At 33.2% G+C, this 20,294-nt stretch overlaps 2 protein-coding genes across 2 annotated transcripts in view; one reads left to right on the plus strand and one right to left on the minus strand.

Annotated features, from left to right (window-relative positions):
- Positions 1-20,294, plus strand: part of LOC120623248 — a 273,880-nt gene that overhangs the window by 83,687 nt on the left and 169,899 nt on the right. The window lies entirely within an intron of this gene.
- Positions 1-20,294, minus strand: part of LOC120623496 (GTPase-activating Rap/Ran-GAP domain-like protein 3) — a 101,106-nt gene that overhangs the window by 78,290 nt on the left and 2,522 nt on the right. Inside the window, exon 2 of the mRNA XM_039889541.1 lies at positions 7,145-7,214. Coding sequence (XP_039745475.1) covers positions 7,145-7,214 — 70 coding nt within the window. The remainder of the gene's footprint in view (positions 1-7,144; positions 7,215-20,294) is intronic.

Consider the following 20,294-nt stretch of genomic DNA (forward strand, 5'->3'; position numbering starts at 1 on the left):
GCACTTTTTAATGCAAAGTGTAAAATTTGAGTTTAAAAGTGTTTATAAGGTATGTATGTCCTTAGGTTTTAAAATTATTTTTTGTAAATTATCACACAGGTTTTACGGGTTTGAAATTTTGATACAAACCGCAGAGCAAAGCTTTGGTCCTTCTCTGTACTATCCGGTTCTCTTCATGGCACTACAGAGGCAAACCGCATTACTTACCTACAGTTGTTGTATGCCAGTTCGGTTGTCGTTTATAATGCTCGTAGTGAGTATATTAGCCTCGACCCTCGACGATCATCAATAAACTAGCTATGTATTGCAAAAAAAAAACAAGCCAAATAAGAAAGAGCGATAGAACCCGTAAGATTTCCGCACTAATTACATAGTACCGCAGTCGGAAACTTATAAATATTATTTATTTAATAATAACAAAATGTTTATGATATTAATTTTAATCTTAACAGCGTAACAAGAAAGGTTTATTTGCAAAAGTCATCATCCTTTTGTGCTGATTTATAAAAGGCCGTTTCAGTTAATGACATCGTATGATATATTTTTATAATATATTTTATTTGAATACAAAAATTATAATTATAAAATATAACCAATTTATTCAGTAATTTGTGTTGGTAAAATGTATACTGTTAAATTTTAACCGTACTATTGATGATTTCATTCATTAATTCATTCATACATCACGTAATTATGTTAAGCTTATATCAAAATTAAGGATTTTCGCTTTACAAAACGTTCGATATTGTGAGGTCATTTATTAGGTTTATTATATGTTTCTATTAATTGATCCCCAGAGTAATTTTGGACCTTTCAATGCATGCAAACTATGAGCTAAAACACATTTATTACAGCGAGCTTACTATACAATTGATGAATTTCTTAATGACAAGAGGTCTTGAAAGCACCCCATAAGGCTTTCATCTCTCGCAATACAATATATATTGTAAAAAATATGATGTTGAAAATGAGTAAATGCTGAGTTCCTTGCCGGCTTATTCTCGGTAGAATGTGCCTTCCAAACTGGTGGTAGAGTCACTACAAACAGGCAGACTTGCTTTTTCAAAAGTTCTTTTATTTAGGCCTACTTGAAATAAATGATTATATCGATTTGATACCGATTATATGATTATATAATGAATATTTGCTTATAATTTTTAATTTGAATTTATCCCTTTGACACTATACAGCTGTTTTTGCAGCCTTATTTATTGTTATCTCGTCGTGTTTATTTGGAATTATTTTGAGGTATTGTATTGCAGCCTCAATAAGACAGGCCAAATCTTGTTTAAATTTCATTGAGTTCTTGTTTTGTTTAATTTAACAAAAGTGAATTGTTTTTTATTTTTTGTAATCGACTTTTTTTAGAAAATTTTATTGTAGGACGTTTCCAATTTGTTTTCATGGTTTTTTTTATTTGTTCCCACATAAATTTGTTCTTCATGAAGCAATTTCAATTAAGAAATAATTGAAATTGTTTTTTTTTCCTTGATAAAGATTTTAAAGATTTCAATTATTATATTTTGATTGATAAAGTTTTAAAATTCTCTTCTTTCTTTGTTCGTTTGCAAATACACATGGTTATGTATATCCAGTAGACTGCATCTACATTTACTATCTAGTGGCAGAATATCAATGATAAGAAGAGTGTTCTGTAAGAGGATATTTTTTAGAAATCAATTTTTGATATTCATACTCTAATATATATAATGCTTCAGCTATTAACGGTCACAGTAATTTTATTTAACTATTAGATATATTTATAATCGACCGATATGAATAATCAGCAAAATTAATATACTCGTAGAAAGTATTATATTGTAGAGCGCCTATGAAACTATTCAGCATGTTTGTTTCACATATTTTTCTTATTTTCTTTTGTTAATGGCTTTCAGGTGTGACTACAAAGCTATATTTTATTGTGTCATTTTGTTTCATGCTGAGTGAAATCGGACATCGTATGTATGCGAGTAGCTATAATCCCCAATTGTTTCTTACTGTCACACTCAGGTGGCAGTAAGGAACAATTGAAAACAAACATAACAGATGATAACGGTCCCTTCTGTTGGTACTGTAGTATGTTGCTGCGTCATAACTATACAATATAACAAACTTTAATAAGAGCCTTTAAGTTAATAACCAGTATTAAAATAGTCAGATATTACATTGTTTCAATGTTAAGTTCACTGAAAGAAGCCCCCTCCGTCCTAGAGGGGGAGCATAGACTCATCACGCTACTCCAATACGGATTTGCGGGCTTGAACAATTATTTTTATATGCTAGTCACAATAAACAGGATAAACGTGCTCTCCGATGCATTGGGTTGCCCCCGCTCATTTCCTAACTCCGGGCTGGTACTGAGAATTTCCTTTCCTTTAATAAGAAGTCAAAGTCAAAGTCAAATATTTCTTCATTCAAATAGGCACATGTATGGCACGTTTGATGCGTACATTGCATGTAAAATATAACAAAGAAGTAAGTTGATGGCGATAACTAAATTCGTTAACCTTAAACTAAAGCTGCTCGCAGCTTTAGTTTAAGCTCGCAGGTTCCAAACGCGCCCTGGTCTAAGAAGAAGCCCACAACAAACTTAGCCAGTTGTTTTGTGCAACAGAAAGAGAGAATAAAAGCTTAGACCTTATCGCTGCTCCAATGTGATTTAGCGGCCTGTAATGATTATTATCACAAGCTAGAGACTTGCTAACTGGGGCGTACGTGTGGTGCGCGTCAATATCCTAGATCAAGGCTAGTAGATACTTAGGATTTCTTGATAGTAAAACCTATTAACTCACAATTTATAGGCCAGTGCTTCGTGATCTATTATAAAACTTGCTACTATCTCAACAACCAAACCAATGAGACATTATATGAGCCAAATCATTCTCGTCGATATACATAGGGCTAGATTCCATAATTTAAGTTATTAAGTCATTTATTTATTATTACACAAGTAACCGTGAACGGAAATATCGTGAGGAAACTTGCTCGCCAGAGAGTCCACCATAATGTTTTCAAAGGCGTGTGAAATCTACCATTTCACACTTGGTCAATGAGGTGGGCTACGGCGAAAACCCTACTCATTCTGAGAGGAGATCCGTGACTAATGGGTCGGTAATGGGAAGATACAATACGATACTTACGTAAATGATTTTGGTTTATTTTATTAAAATACAGTTCTGAATAAGTAGCGGCCTTATTATAATTTATTATAAATATTTTTTATAATTTTTTTTGCATCCACTATAAAATAATTGTATTTCAATTCATAGCTTAATAAATGGCTTTGCTATGTCTTGCCTCAACAAATAATCAATAATTTTAATACTTATTTAGAGGCTTATAAAGGTTTTAGACAATTTGATTAAAAAAGAATTGCAACAGCCTGTTTTAACGAAGTGATGAAATAATTTTTTATCCAGTAGACTCAAATTTTTCATTGACTCTAAGAATTGCTGCCAATTTCGATTCCAGCACATGTGGCATGCAATATCCGGACGTTTCAATGAGAAAAGAAATTAAATTCGAAGACGCTAACTCTCTTCCGTAAGAGAAATATAAAAACATTCAGGTTATTAACAGATCTGCCTCTCAAAAAATTCAATTGCGCATTTCTAAGACAACTTAGGTCCAATGCTGCGTATATATGCCTCGTGGATAGTAGAGTAGAGATAGGTCTGCTATTTATACAACTCAAAATTGATTTATTTTAGGTAGGACTAAAGGCACTTTTGAAACATCAAGTCTGCCTTGCCCTACTTATTTGTAGTTACTCTACCACCGACTGTAAATGGTATTATGAAAAGTGAGTGACAATAATCGCAACAGGCGATCGCAAAAGTTTATTTAATCCGGGCTTGTACTGAGATAGGGCTTGTATTGGCAGAAAAACCCATAACTATCTCAGAATTTTTTGCTTTATCCCGATCTCAAACCCATTATCTCGTGAACCAAATTCGAACATGCTTAACCGACTCGATCGACTATGCGAGAATTGCACAATACAAACAAATATCATTATAGGAGAAATGATGATGATTATTATTTACGGAACAAGAAAACTCTTACGATAATTGAACTTGAGCGAAAGAGATAATGTTAATACTTTACTACAGCGGCCAGCGTGCGTGTGGGTCATCTCCAAGCGGCCAATAGGCCGGTCGGGGGTACGGGCCTCGAGGCAACGCCTCCTTACCCGGGTCATATTCGCAGGGCAGCTACGCTGCCCTGGTATTTGTTGTTTTAGCCCCTGTCTAGGGGCTAGGGCCCGCCATCATTGGCTTTGGGCCTGTTGGTTTGTCGCGGCCAGCAAAAGAGGTGTAGCGGTCTCCACATTACAGAACTAGATGGCGCCACAAAAATCCTGCATCGCGTTAGCGAAGTGTTCACGAAAAATGCCTATATATACAACTTCCAAAAATGAATGTTCGGACCTCGGTCCCTGAGCACGATCACCCGCTCGGAGGAAGACCTTCCTATTGTTACGGTCCAGCGTATCGCCATAGCTCCCGTACAGAGGCATTGATGAACAAACTTGTAAGAATGTAAGTAATGCCTAGTTGTGACCAAGGCTTGTAAAGATCTTCTCTCAAATAATGCGCGGAAATTAAAACTACGGAGTACCAAGGTAGAATAATAAACATCGCCTTTAGGTTTTCCAATATTTTGTCCTCGATTTTAGCGCTAACATAACAAGGTAACGATAACAAGTTTTCTATTACGGCTCTAACCACCTCTTGATTTTCAGGTGGCGTTAAAGTATGTTCATAACATTCACTGTCTTCACTTGAACTCGTTTCTCAAATATAAAAGTAATTGTTTTTTTTCAAAATCAATGACGAACGACGAATGAAAATAATTTTACCCGCGTTATTTTTACAAGCCTGTTTGAAATTTGAATAAAAGTTGAGTAAAGAAAAGCTAGTAAGTTTCCACCAACGTACAATTGAAATAACACGACAGATAAGTTTACTATGTAATTTAGTTAGCCGCTAAACCACGAAATATATGGATTTTACTGAAACTATTGCCGGATGCTACTGCATGTCCAGTACAGCAATTTAGCTTTTTCTCAAAATAATGCAAGCATGTTTGACAAATAATAATTAAAAGGTCTATAATATTGTTTAAATAACAAGTGTTCTGAAACATTTTTGGAGGCCTAAAGTATAGGTCTGTCTTTTCTGTGTAGTTATATCTAACTTAATTAAAATTCTAAAAAAACTTTTAGATTGTTAATAAGTTTTAATTGTCATCTTACGAAGCTTAAAACTTTTTACAACTTGGACCATTCGAAATTGTTACACGGTGCTGTTTACGAAAAATTTAATTTGCATAAATTTATTCGTGATTATATTATAATTGATGAATTTTTAAATTATTAGCGAGTTAGGTATTTGTTCAAGTAAATGCCAGTATCCATAATTCCTTTTCCAGAAACATTCGATTATTATTGGCCATTGATTTGCAATTTTTTACTGTATCAATTTATATGCATTCTAATTGAATTGATAATATTTTACGCAAGTATTCTACTCTTTACTACTTACTATAAGTAGACTCCTTGGGCTAGTGGTTAATAGGTTAACTAGATTGCTAGGTCTGGGTTTGGTGCCGGGAAGGGTAACACAATTCTTAGGTATTTGTTAAGTTGATTTTGCTGTTTTAAGATTATTATAACCAGTCGAGAGCTATGAAATGGCCTTTGTTCAACCCTTGCTTTGAAGAGCACGTTCAGCTATCCACCCTGGTTCAGTTACATCAGAGCAGCGTCGAGAGTCAGAACTTTAAACCCCTCTGCCCTATTAAGGGTAATACCTGTATAATGTAGGTACAGTGGTACGTTAATAGGTCAATATGATGATCACGAGTGCACACGATGTTTAAATTCAAAAATAGTAGGACAATCTAAAAGTGCACGCCTCATAATCTCATTCATTACAGTAAAATTAAGAATATTTGTAAATAATATTTAAACTACATCTAATTATACCGTGAAAAGTAATAGGCTTTTATTTCTCAAAATAAGTGAAGTATTTCGCTCGCTATCGTGACCATAAGATACAGACACACGGACGTCCAAGATAGAACTTTTTTAAACAATTTTATAATTAGTTTAAATAATAAAAAGAGATTTAAAAATATCATGTAATATGTATGTTAAAAATAGGGTTTTTTCTCAACATTTGTATTTTTATATTCACTTATAAAAGCAATAATGAATAAAAAAAGTGACATTTTAAGTTTGAGCATCACTCGGTGTGCGTAAATTGACAGTAATACCCACCTCAACGCAGAAAAAACGAATAAACTCCACAGAATGCTTTGCACGGTAGTTTTGACTACACCGTTTTAACGTTTAATTTCCCTCGCTTTCCCATAATGAGGCAAGAAGCAATTACCAGTGACAGACGTTGATGGAAATCCATCAGCCTATTTCGTAGACTGTTTGCCGTCTATTAGGTTTTAGGGCCTCATTCATTTTTTATATTTCTTCGGGATTTGCAAAAATGATGTTTTTTTACGATGATTATTTGTAACTATCTTAAGGTTAAGAGGATGGAATCCTAGAAGATCTTAAGATAAAATTCCTACGAGTTCTAATTCTATTTTATTCCTAGCACAGGTTTCGTTTCGTTTTATTTGAGTATGTAATTTCTTGTTTTTTGAAACTTGTTAAAATCAAGACTTATTTACTTGATCATTTTGTGATCCCAATAAGTTTTATTGCATTTATATTCCATAAGCATTAGAACAATTTTTATGGAAATTAAACTCAAAATTTTACAACGGAGAACAATTAACTTATAATTAAGTATTTACATATTTTACAATTACAGTGCGATTGTAAGTAAAATATCTGAGTTTTAGCTGATAGCTCTTTAATATTTTTATTTCGTAATATTTACTTGACAAATACGAATGCATTTGCTCGCCTTGACAGTTGTCTATGGTCCTAACTTTAAAGTAGACTATTACAGCCAGAGGACTGTGCAACTTTTATAAAATGCAAAGTAAAATTAACTTTTGTTTCAATTCTTTTTTATAGTCATTTGAAAAATAATTTGCAAGTTGTTCAACCGCTCTTAAGTGGCCCTGACATAGTTCAAAATGATATTCGAAGCACGAACTCGGCTCAAGAGCTTACCTGTTCAACGGAGCCATACTGTCTGCGCGAGAAGACGCCCCGCCTCGAGATGAGCTCACTTGCTGACGAGCTGAAACAATAAAAAAAAAAATTATCAATGGAGATTTTCTATTTAGGTTTCGAAAAGAAATTGGAGGAATTCAATGTTAAGTAAAGTAAACCTGATATTGCCTGCGACCTTGGATCTTTCTTTCGCTCGGATATCGGAGTTGTTTTGTTTTTTCGGACTTATGCTATTTCCGTCTCCAGGATACGACTTTTCCCCCAAATAAATAATAAAATTAATATACTACGACAGTACACACATCGCCATCTAGCCCTAAAGTACGCGTAGCTTGTGTTATGGGTAGTGAAATAGCTGATGAATATTTTTTTATGAATATAATACACATAAATACTTATAATATACAGATAAACACCCAGACACTGAAAAACATTCATGTTCATCACACAAACATTTTCCAGTTGTGGGAATCGAACCCACGACCTTGGACTCAGAAAGCAGGGTCGCTGCCCACTGCGCCACTCGGCCGTCAAAATGTTGCCAACATCGATTCAGCTGATAAGTCTTGCATAGGTCACAATGTTTCTACAAATAAAAAGGGGAAAATGTAACTAGCATGCCTTAAAATAATTCGATATCTTTACAGGTTTAAATTAGAAAACATGTTTATTTTCGTAGTAATGATATGGTAATGCTAATGATACACGTTATTATTGTAATTGACACATTTCTACTATTCATAGTTAAGTGTTTGAGTTAGTTTTTTGATGTTAGGAGATATAATTGTCAAGGGAAAGGAATACCGAAAAGTAGAAATTAAAATCGACATATTAAAAAAAGTCAACAAGAAATCTTAAACAGTTATTATCAGTGAACTTACAAATTAGGAACATATTATATTAATGGTTATAATAATATATCTCACACATTAATAATAATCACATTTAACTCGAAAACAAATAGGTTGAACCGAAAAAGTCTAAAACAAACTAAACCGAAAAAGAAAGAAAGATGTGAAACTAATTGTGTGATACGTGATGCTTTTTTTGTGATTTTTAAAATTAATTGAAACGATGCTCATGTTAGTTGTTTTACTATGAAATAACACTACTCTTATATTTTTTTTTAAAGATATTTAACTGAGAAACCTAACAATCCGACCCTAGAATCGATCACAGGAATCCGTCTTATGTAGTCAAAAATGCAAATCGGAGACTAGAATGGAAACAGTTACAAATTAGAAAGTAACATATGTGCACCGATTCGCTTGCCCAGCAACTTTTGCGTAGGTAGTATCAATTCAATCCACGATATTAGAATCTTTTTCATACAATAGCTGATCGTAACAAGAATTTTACTTACTTCGAAAGGAATATTCACGTCTTGTAAGTTATCGGCCTCGTAAAGGTCTAACGTTAACATTTTAAGAGGAAAGTGTAATCAAAATGTCTATTCACATGGAAGTTCTTAAGAAGGTCACAGGAATAAGGTCACGTTATGTTGGTATTTTCACCCACTATGGAAAAAAATACGAAAACTACCCTTTAGGGATCGTTCTGTTCCCTTGAGTTCGTAATCGTATTTAAAATTTTATTTTTATACAGGTGTAGAGTTAACCGATTAAATATTCCGCATTTGTATGCCCACTCGGCTTTAAAAACTTTAACATGGTTAGTAACTCTAAATATCTAAAATCAAACGTTATCATGGTTCTCATAGAAGAATTACTATCGTGATGGATTTTCCGGTTTTGATAAATTATTGACTAAACTTGTAGTGACTCCCTGACATACTCAAACTTTCAAGTAGAAGAGGCGTAGGTGTGAGAAAGTTAGAGTTAGCTAAACCTTGAACCTGCGGTAAAATAATCGATACTTTTGATTGTATTGTTAACGCCCGTATGTAACACGTTGCGTGGGAAATGTTGCTTCTAAGTTTCCAACACAACGATCACCAACGAGTATATAATCAAACTTTATAATGTTGACATTTCTTACCTACATACAAAAGATGTGAGGGAAATCTTAGTTACATTGTGATACGCATTTTGCAATGTTAATTACAAGATGTTGCCAGCGTCGCGCTTAGTCCACATTCTTTTCTGTTTCTTTAATAGCCAACTTTCTTGAATTTGTATGTCTGAATAATACGTACCTAAATAACAACCAACATTATCATAATTATCAAAATTCAAAATTCATCATTTAAGTAGGTCTAAATAATAAGTCCTTTTGAAACGTCATGTACCATTGGTTCGGAAGATAGATTCTACCGAGCAGAAGTCGGCAGGAAACTCAGCAGTTGCTCTTTTTCAACATCATTATATTTTTTTGCATTAATTGTTCTATCTTGCGAGAGATGAAAACGGAACGGTGTGCTTCCAAGCCACCTTTTCATTTAGAATATTACCAATTGAATAGTATCTTCAATGTAATAAATGTGTTTTAAAACATTCTTTAACTGTGTGCTTCAGGCAGGTCTGAAATTACCTTGGGAATCAAGTAATAAAAACATATACTCCAACACCATAAATGACTTATGTACTGATTTGCAGTCGTTACTTGTTTATTCTAGTTTAGTAAGTTGATTATCACCATTTAAATGGCTAACAGTTGGGAACAGGTCTCCTCCCTCTTAGGATTGAGGAATTTAGACGCGAGACCCTTTACACTAATTCAATGGGGGTTCGTGAGACTGCTTATCGATTTCTCCGAAGCACGGGGATAACGCCAATGTCCTACCCTGTACTTGATACTAATAATTCCAAATGAAAATTTGGCGTGGCGGCTAGTATGCAGTTTTAAACTTTTCCCGACGTCTCTCGGGGATCCACAGAAATCTGATCATAAAAAACTAAAGATGATGAAATTTGAATCTTTGAAAAATAAATATGTATTTGGCCGGGCCCAGATTTAAATCAATAATCTTTTAATTAGTAATTAAAACATATTTATCACTGTCTGACTAAGCTGATATAGGAAAATATGACTGACAGAACAATATTATGAACGCATGAAAAGTGGCTTATGAATAGAGAAAATGATGACTTTGAATGTGAAAATACCATTTACAATATTAATGTAGTGTGAGATTAATTACATAAATGTTATAAAGGTTAAAATAATAATAGTAATATAGGTCTTAATTGGATTTGCAAAAATACACGAATCTGTAGATATAGACTGCGCATTTTATACACCACATCGTTGTCTAAGGCCAAAGACACAGTTCCACTTAGCGGTGCAGAGACGTACAAGACTGAAATGATTGACCTGACATCTAATCTTATTGGTCCATTCCAGCATCAGTCATCCCTGCGCATCGCTCGTCTCCGCTTCAGTTGAAATGGGACCTTAATGTCTTAGCAATACTACACAAATAATGATAAGTTTCGGTTGGAATCTACAGCCAAACAATGACCTCTTACACCTGTACAAGCCATTATGCCACGCTAGCCAGAAGCTCAGAACAAAACTTTTTACCTTCATTGAAAAATTTAAAAAAATGCTGATTCGCATTTCATAAACCTTTATCATTCAAAACATTTTTAACGGCGTGACCTTTTGGAGGGTGGAATTTTCAAGACATCGCTTACCGAGACCCTCAGTCACGACAGCGCACTTGACGATACTCTGAATTCAATGTGGACGACACTTTAAACTGAAAAAAATCCTTTGTAGGTATATATTTTCACTTCATTGCGGAATTTATTGCTATGCCAAAAACTTGGGAAAATTAAGCACAAAAGAATTCTGTCTCATCGTTTCTCGCAAAAAAATATTTTAAAAAGTTTTCGAGGCATAAACATAAATTTACCTATCCTTTTAAACTAGTTTGCAACAAAATTGAACACCAAAGACTGATATTGGTTAGAAGCAGAATAGTAATAGAATATTGACAATGTAAAGTCAATAATTATAAATTACACCATACAGATTCTTCTACTGTTCGCGGAGTATAGCAATTAAGCTTAATTTTCATAATATACCAAAGACTGATATAATTCCAAAAAACACTTAATTTTTAATGTTATTATGATTTGGAAAATGTAACGAATATCAGTTAGGTAATCGTCCTGGAAAACAATTCATCGAAATCCGCTCTTAGACCGTGATTGCCGTAGTTCATTGAAAAAGTTTTATTGTGCTATATGACTCATTTTCTAGTAGAATGATTTGCAGTGTTGTTTAATCTTTATTAACAAAATGATAACTTAAGCTTAGTTATTTTGCGTCAACCTCGATGGATAAATAAGATCCAACAGTTAAAAGCGAATTGCGCTTTACTTAAAATAAAGCGTATTTTAATTTTAATTTATACCTTGTCACATAAACTATGTGGTTTCAGATGAGGTGAGTGACCTAGTTGTCGTCAATTGTTTTACTCTAAAGTTGACCAATAAAAAAAATAAAAAAAAAGTAAAACTAGATGAGTCTGGGACTTCGTGATTGCAGCTATTCATAAGCAAAAGTAATACATATTGACAGTGTGACAATTATCATTCTGATTTTTCTGGTTTATCAGCAGTTGAGTTTCAGCCTTTGAGTTTCTAAATTTTTATTTTTTTAAACCATCCCAGCAATGAGTAGAAATAAAAAGCTTCATTGTAAGACACGCGCACCACTACTGATACAGATAAAGAAGAAAGCAACGAGCTAAGCAAGATTCTGGAAAAAATAGTACATTGTGTCAATCATACGAGAGTTTTTATTTGAGTCAAGTTTTATGAGCTTGGTTGGTTCAAATTAAAAAAAAAAAACTTTAAAATAACCAGGTAAAGTCATGGGAAAGATTTTTACTGTGAATATTATCCAGCTCTGGTACTAGTCTAATATCTTCTAATTGTACGGTTAAAAGTAAAACAAATGGAGTAACTTTATATTTCACAAAATATGAAACATGTTTTTGATAGATTAATCTGTTATTCAGATTAAATAAATATAAACTACTAGTAAATAATATTTCCACAAAATAAAATACATTGAAGCCGCATAAAATTCTTAAAACTAATACATTCATATAATTGAATTCAATTTGACACACAAACCCGACTCAATTGCTCATATATTTTAACAATGTGGTTCATTTTCATTCATTAGCCATTTAAATTCAAAATGTTTGTTGTACGATGTGACCACATTTCTGGTCTCCTACACTGTTTTTAACATCCGCTATGTTAAACTAGTCAGATATTCAATGAACTGAAACTGTTGATTACTTCTGAACCTTGATCTTTCGTCCGAATAGTATTGGGACAAATATATGGAGCGTAATATTCCACAGAGTTAAGCACAAATAGCTTTGGGGTAATGTAATTCGCACTATTTATTTATTCGTAAAAAGGATCGTTAGATCGTTGCTTCTTTTCTAGACAGATCAACCATTATTTCATCTAATATTACCTACTAGTCTGAGTATGCATATACTTATAAATATGCGAGGAAAGAAATTGCACTGCAGCGTCTATTCCGACTTATTGTACAAAGTTTGGTTAATAAGGAGTCATTTGTTTAGTCTCAAAAAAGGGAAACAAATACTAATGCTGTGGATTCAATTTTAATCTTTTATTCAAGGCTGCTTCTGCTTGCAGTGGCTGTCGCGTTCTTTTAGGATCGATCCTACAAGAACGCGACAGCTGCCGCAAGAATTAATTTCATCGATTAAATAGATCATAGACTAGTTAAGATGCCTTCGAGGATGTTTGCTTCTGGTCTGTGTGGCTGTAGGTTCGAGACAACTTTTGTTATTCTACTTGTCCAGCGCACTACTGGACTCAGGACTCTTCTCGAAATGAGAAGGCCATAATTCTCCACGCTTGGTAGACCAAGCCGGACTTAGCACTTCACACGTTTTCGAGAACGTTATGAAAACTCTCAGGCATTCTTGTTTCTTCACGATGTTTCCTTTAACGTCAAATCAAGGGATATTTCTTGCTTACCTAAATTTAAAACGCACATAACTCCGAATCTTACAGGCCGGGGAGTGAACTTGGTTTCCTATATAGGTCATTATCAATTAAATATGTCAAATTAAAAGCTTTACAGCGAATAACAATGCCTGAAAAATATTGTACGTAGAGTCAACACAAAGGGTACAAGAAAAAGGTTTATTATTTTTTATAATCTTTGACATACAATGAACGTTAAATATTTGATTATAAAAATGATGTATAAATGGTATTATAGGAAGCCTAAGGTAGTTAGATATGAAGGTAAATATAGCTGTGTAGTTTCACAACCAATTCAAAATGGACGTTCCGTAGCGTAACATGTCTGTTTGTGACTGAATGTGTTTGTTCTCAAGGTTAGTTCAACCTACCTACAGGGTTAACGAGCTTCTTGTTCTATGAGCGGAAACTGTTTGAGTACGTATATGTTTGAAGGAGATTTTACGGAGCGTAATATTATTATTGTATCTACAAGGTTTGCAATATTATTTTGGGAAATGTTTTTATTCTAACTATTTTAATGGTATATATACAACATAGTCCAAAAGGTAAAATGCGAGACTTCTGTCACCTTGCTAATATTATAAATGCAGTGATAATTCACATTATGCCGTGAGAGAATGACCCACAGCTGCCTGCAATAATATAAAGTATATTTTGCTATATAATCATAGCTATTATATTTATATATTGCTAGGCCTCTGGCAACAATTAATCAAATTTCAGATCATTTTTCCAAATACGCGCGTAGCAAGCACGTTTTCTACGACACCGTGAAATCTTTAAGAGATGTTTACTTCACAACTGCTTCATTAATTTCATTACGCAAATTCGTTAACATTTGAAGATGGTCCTGAATTGAAATAAAACTTGCATACAGACAGCGTATTTTGGAAAAAATGTACAAAAATGCAAATTAAGAAAAAAAAATTTGACAAAATGAAATTAACTTTGTAATACAGCTAAAAGCAAGAAATTAATATATTCTCTAACATTTTTAAGTCGGTGCTGAGTAAAATGTCGTAAGTTAGGATGTATAGATCATATACTTCGTATTCCTTTTTATTTAGAAGCAAGGAAAGTACCAGTAGATTTCTACATTGTTGTACATGGCACCGACTTTAAAATGTTACAGAACACATTTATTTCTTGCTTTTTATTGCACGCCTCATAAGCGAAGCGTTGAGGTGGGTATTATTGTCAGTTTACGCACACCGAGTGATTCTCCAACTTAAAATGTCACTTTTTTATTCTTTATTGCTTTTATAGGTGAATATAAATAGACAAATGTTGAGAAAAAAAACTATTTTTAACACTCATGATATTTTTAAATCTCTTTTTATTATTTAAACTAATTAAAAAAATGTTTTAAAAAGTTCTGTCTTGGACGTCCATGTGTCTGTATGTGCGGATCCCGTATCTTGTGGTCATGATAACGAGCGAAATACTTCACTTATCGAGTTGGTTTTTTTTATAGGCTTCAGTATTTTAAGGAATAGAAGCCTATTACTTTTCACCTTATAATTAGATTTAGTTTAATTATTATTTGCAAATAATCTCAATGTTATTGTAATGAATGAGATTATGAGGCGTGCACTTTTGGATTTTCCAACTATTTGTATTATAATGTTTTCACGCTTTTTAGTAGGTAAGTTTGCATTCATGTCTAGCCGAATGCCAACTGCACATAACCTTCTACAAAATATTGCTTTTCCCGAAACCAGGGCGTTAATGCTTGAGGTTCTCCCGGCACTTCACCATCAGCTCCTTTATTGTGACGCGCATAAATTGCTACTATATACCATAATCGGAACAAACCAGTGTAATACTTATTATTGTGTGGTGGCGGTGGCCATGCGTGGTCTTCATCATCAGTTTCACTTGACCAAATGGTGCTTTTCGATAGCAAAAGCTCAAGTTACTTTAAAAAATACTTAAATCGCTATAGGTGTCCATATAGTACCTATTTGAAGTTTTCCCCCAATTTCACCAGGATCCCTTTTACAGATCTTGACAAAAAATAATTTTTCGAACATAAGAAAAAATCACCGCACAGAATTGAGAACGTCCGCTTTTTCGTAAGTCGGTTAAAATACTCGAAAATGAAATGCGCATTTAAGATTATACTAGCTGACCCGTGCAACTTCGTCTGCACCAAATCGGTTATTACCGGAAAACACGAATAAAATTACATTTTCTAAAAATGAATCCTAGGTAGATCGATTTATCGCCCCCGAAAATCCCTGTATACTAAATTTCATGAAAATCGTAGGAGCCAAAGTCAAAGTCAAAGTCAAAGTCAAAAATATCTTTATTCAAGTGGGCCCACAGGTGGCACTTTTGATGCGTACATAAGAATTACACGGTAGTGAGATGATGGCGATAACCACATTCGTAAACTTAAAACTAAAGCTACGAGGGTTCCAAACGCGTCCCGGTCTAAGAAGAAGCCCACAACAAACTTAGCCGGGTGTTTTTTTTTTTTTGTTATCGCCATCTCACAATGTCATTTTAAATTATTAGAAGAGCAACCTGTTTAGAGCAATAATTTACACCCAAGCTTTTTTATCGTTTACGTAGTCCTTTATACTATAATAGGACTTTTCTATAAGCTTACGTTTAATACAAACTTTGAACTTTTTAAGAGACATCTCCAAGATTGGTAGTTTATTGTAGAATTGTATGCAATTTCCTTTAAACGAATTATGAATTTTATGTAACCTAGTATATTGCACTGTAAGTTTATTCTTACTTTAAATTGTTGTTTAAATTGTTGCAGTCACATTTTTTCTTAAATTTAGAAATGTTTTTATGAACGTACATTAAATTTTCAAATATGTACTGACTATACACTGTCATTATTTTAAAATCTTTAAATTTATCTCTTAATGACTCTCTCGGACCCATTTTGTAGATAGAACGAACAGCCCTCTTCTGCAGCACGAAAATAGTGCTAATATCAGCAGCATTACCCCAAAGTAAAATTCCATATGACATAATGCTGTGAAAGTAACTAAAATATACCAGTCGAGCAGTTTCTACGTCGGTCATATGGCGTATCTTCTTTACCGCATAGGCAGCAGAACTAAGCCTGTTCGATAAATTATTTACATGAGGGCCCCATTGAAGTTTAGAATCTAACGTTATTCCTAGAAAAACTGTCGTATCCTCCAGTTTCAGTTCCTCATTATTAAGTAGTACAGTGGTTTTCTCGTGTTTAACATTAGGTACAGTGAATTTTATACACTTGGTTTTTTTTCCGTTAAGAACAAAATTATTAGCTTCAAACCACTGTACGACTTTAGCGAGAGAGTTGTTTACGTCGTCAAAAGCTAGTTCACGTCGATTTAGTTTAAAAGTCAGTGATGTATCATCGGCATTAATGTAAATAAGGAACAGAAATGGTCCTAATATAGACCCCTGTGGGACACCTATTTTCACAACTGATCCATTAGACCGTTTTACATTCACGAGCCGATTCCGAGATTCCAATAATATATATACAAGAATTGCTCGTTTAAAGATATAAGATACTAATCAGCCAAAGTATTAAATATGAAATGTTTCGAAATTGAATTCGAATATTACGAATTGTGTATTGACTTTTTGACTATTTTGACTAATTTATACTATGTCGGTTATCACGGTTTATAGAAAATTGTAATTCTGAAAATAGAATTGTAGTTATTATACTGAATACCCTGGATCACGAATTGGAATAACGTTCAAATACCTACCCATACAAATATACGAAACGGAATATAATGTTCTATAGAATTTTGCATTCCCATCCTGAAACTCGTTGATGAAACTTGATGAAAGGATTCTCGTTGATTACGAAATTCGAGTTTCAGATTAGTTTTGAGGCGGAAGTGTGAAAGAGCAGGCACTTTAATAAATACCTACCCTATTATTTTACCACCGAAGCTCAACGGTTAGGGTCTGCATCATCACCCTAACATACGCGCCACGTGATTATTAGTCTATGTTTTCTCGTCCAATTTCTATGAGAAAAGACGAAAAAATTAGTTAGCCCATTGGTGCTTTGAAACAACACTATCATTTTATAAGGATCTAATGACGATATTCAGAGTTAAAGGTCAGAACTCCTTAAGGGCCAACATAAAGCATATTGCTATAAATTGAGTTGACAAGACCGTATTAGTATTATGCTATTCAATTTTATTTTTCGTGGTAGGTAATTCTCTATGACGTCATTGAACTATAAAGTTATGTTATTCTTCTTTTTTAAATTTAAATACAAAGAAATTAGGGTAACAAAGGTTAAGTAGTAAGTTTCGTTATTGATAATTTTTATAAAGGGTCATTTTGAAAGAACGTTATGAATTTGGAAGGATATTACGTACCGTAAATGGTGTTCTTAAATAAAAATTAAAAACATAAATTTGACATTAATTTTAAACACAAACAGTTGTAGCTGTGCCCAAAACAAATCAGTTACTTACAGATTAACTTTTCTTATGGCGGTTGAATAATTAATAATTTTAAACTATTATATATTCAACCACAAATTCAAAATTCAAATTCAAAATTTCTTTATTCATGCCTATCACAGGCACTTATGAAGCGTTCATACATATTTGTTTACATAATTGTAACGGGGTGGTGATAACTTCGTTCGCCATTCGTTCGTGGTCTAAGAAGAGCCCACAACAAACTTAGCCGGGTAAATTTATTTTTTGTTATCACCAACTTCCAATAAATTTAAATTTAGCTATGAAGCTAGAGCAATTTACACCCACGCTTTTTTATCGTTTAAATAATCCTTAATGTTATAATAGGATTTTTCTGTAAGCTTACGTTTTATATAAACCTTGAACTTATTGAGAGACAACTCAAAGATTTCATTTGGTAATTTGTTATAAAATAATATACAATTGCCCTTGAATGAATTTGCAATTTTGTGTAGCCTAGTAAACTGCACAACGAGTTTATTTTTGCTTCTAATATTTATATTGTTACAGTGCATTTTCTTTTTAAATTTTGATATATTTTTATGGACATAAATTAAATTTTCATATATGTACTGACTATGCACCGTCATTATTTTAACTTCTTTAAATTGATCCCTTAATGACTCTCTTGGGCCCATATATATATCGCACGAACAGCCCTTTTCTGCAGGACGAAAATAGAATCTATATCAGCAGCATTACCCCATAATAAAATGCCATAGTACATAATGCTGTGAAAATAACTAAAATAAACAAGCCTAGCAGTTTCTATGTTTGTCATATGACGAATCTTTTTTACCGCGTATGCTGCAGAACTAAGTCTGTTCGCTAAATTATTTATATGTGGGCCCCATTGAAGCTTAGCATCTAAAGTTATTCCTAAAAAGATTGTCGTATCCACCAAATCCAACTCCTCATTATTAAGTTGTACAATGGTTTTTACTTGTTTAACATTCGGTAGTGTGAATTTAATACTCTTCGTTTTTTTCCGTTAAGAGCTAAGTTATTAGCCTCAAACCATTGTACTACTTTAGCGAGATAGACCACCATAATTCAATCCAAACAAAATATCTCCAAAGGTAAGAAACCTTAAGCGCTTAGTCGCACTTGGTTGGTACTTTTATTCTTCAATTATCACTTATACCATAAAAATTTTGCTATGTTAAAAACATATTAAGCACCTTGACGTTTCGTTTAAAACATAATACTATCTGCATTTCCGCGAGAAAAATCTTGCGCTATATTTTTATATGTTGTCAAATTTGGAAAATTATACAATTCAATCATAAATTTTGAAAAAATATATTGTCACATTGTTCCTGCAACAGAGCCCCTATCTATTTACCAACGTAATTATCGATCGTTTTTATACAGTACCATTTTTTGTTTAGCATGGTTTAAACATTACTTAGAGTTATAAATTTGAGGTAGACCGTATTCTTAAAGTTAAGTGCTTATCACGATTGGCAATACCGCAATACATCGTATTACGAAAAAACACTTGTCATCGCTTTCGTAGGTAAATTCTACGAGTAGGATGTGGATTAAATAAAAAGTTAGCGTGCAACTCGTTGCAATTTTCATGTAATACTTAAATTGATAATAATCTGCGGTGCGACTTTCCAGCGGAAAAACTAAATTTTAATAGCAAATGAATGAATAGCTTAGTTAACTTTGATAGGTAAGAGAACAATAATTATGAGCCGAAAATAATCTGGGACCCACATGAGACTGAATTTTGTAAATAAATGCAAATGCGGATAAAATAAAATACACTTCTCGAACAGAATTGGCCGATCCCAGAATTTATCTTAAATGTTGCTGATATAGTTAATATATTTTATGGACGAAGGGACGAAGTGTAAGTTCCACAAATGGAGGTCGTACGACGTAATAGAGCAATTTGTATGTCAACGCGCAGAGTTTCTATGCTAATTTTTATTTGTGTTGTTTACATTTACGTAAAGTTCCAGCGACAGGATTTACTAAATAATAACCTAAAGCCTAGATTGTAAGAGCCTAGGGGTATAGCTTTTATGTGTTTTTTACAGACACATATGTAAAAATAATTACCTGGACTGGTATTAATTCATGTGCATCAATTACCTAAAATAACTCCTAAAGACTATTTTTTCATTCCTACTTATTTGTCATTCCTTCACGTCCTAACGTAGCAAACAATCAACTTGACTTTTGGTATAGAGTAAGTTGAATAGACGGAGAGTAACATATGCTACTATCCCACGAAATATGACGGTTCACATAGAATTTGTAAAAAACCGTTATAAACGCGGCAACAGCTTGTTACATAAAAACTCTTCAACTTATACTATGAGTATATGAAACTAATATTATGAGATAATACTGATATGACAATAATATGGTTCAGAAATCAGAATGCAATTTCTGTACATATTAAAAAAAACCTCCACTCAATACAAATATAATGTATTATTTAATATTAATTATAACTGCATATTTAGCTCGTATATATTTATGTAGTTCATGTTTTTTTTATATTACGACAACGCAACATCGCCATCTAGCCCCAAAGTAAGCGTAGCTTGTGTTATGGGTACTTAGATGACTGATGAATATTTTAATGAATAATATACATAAATACTTAGAATATACATATAAACACCCAGATACTGCAAAACATTCATGCTCATCACACAAACATTTTCCAGTTGTGGGAATCGAACCCACGGCTTTGGACTCAGA

The sequence above is a fragment of the Pararge aegeria genome, chromosome 4 (assembly GCF_905163445.1).
Source record: "Pararge aegeria chromosome 4, ilParAegt1.1, whole genome shotgun sequence".
NCBI lineage: Eukaryota > Metazoa > Arthropoda > Insecta > Lepidoptera > Nymphalidae > Pararge > Pararge aegeria.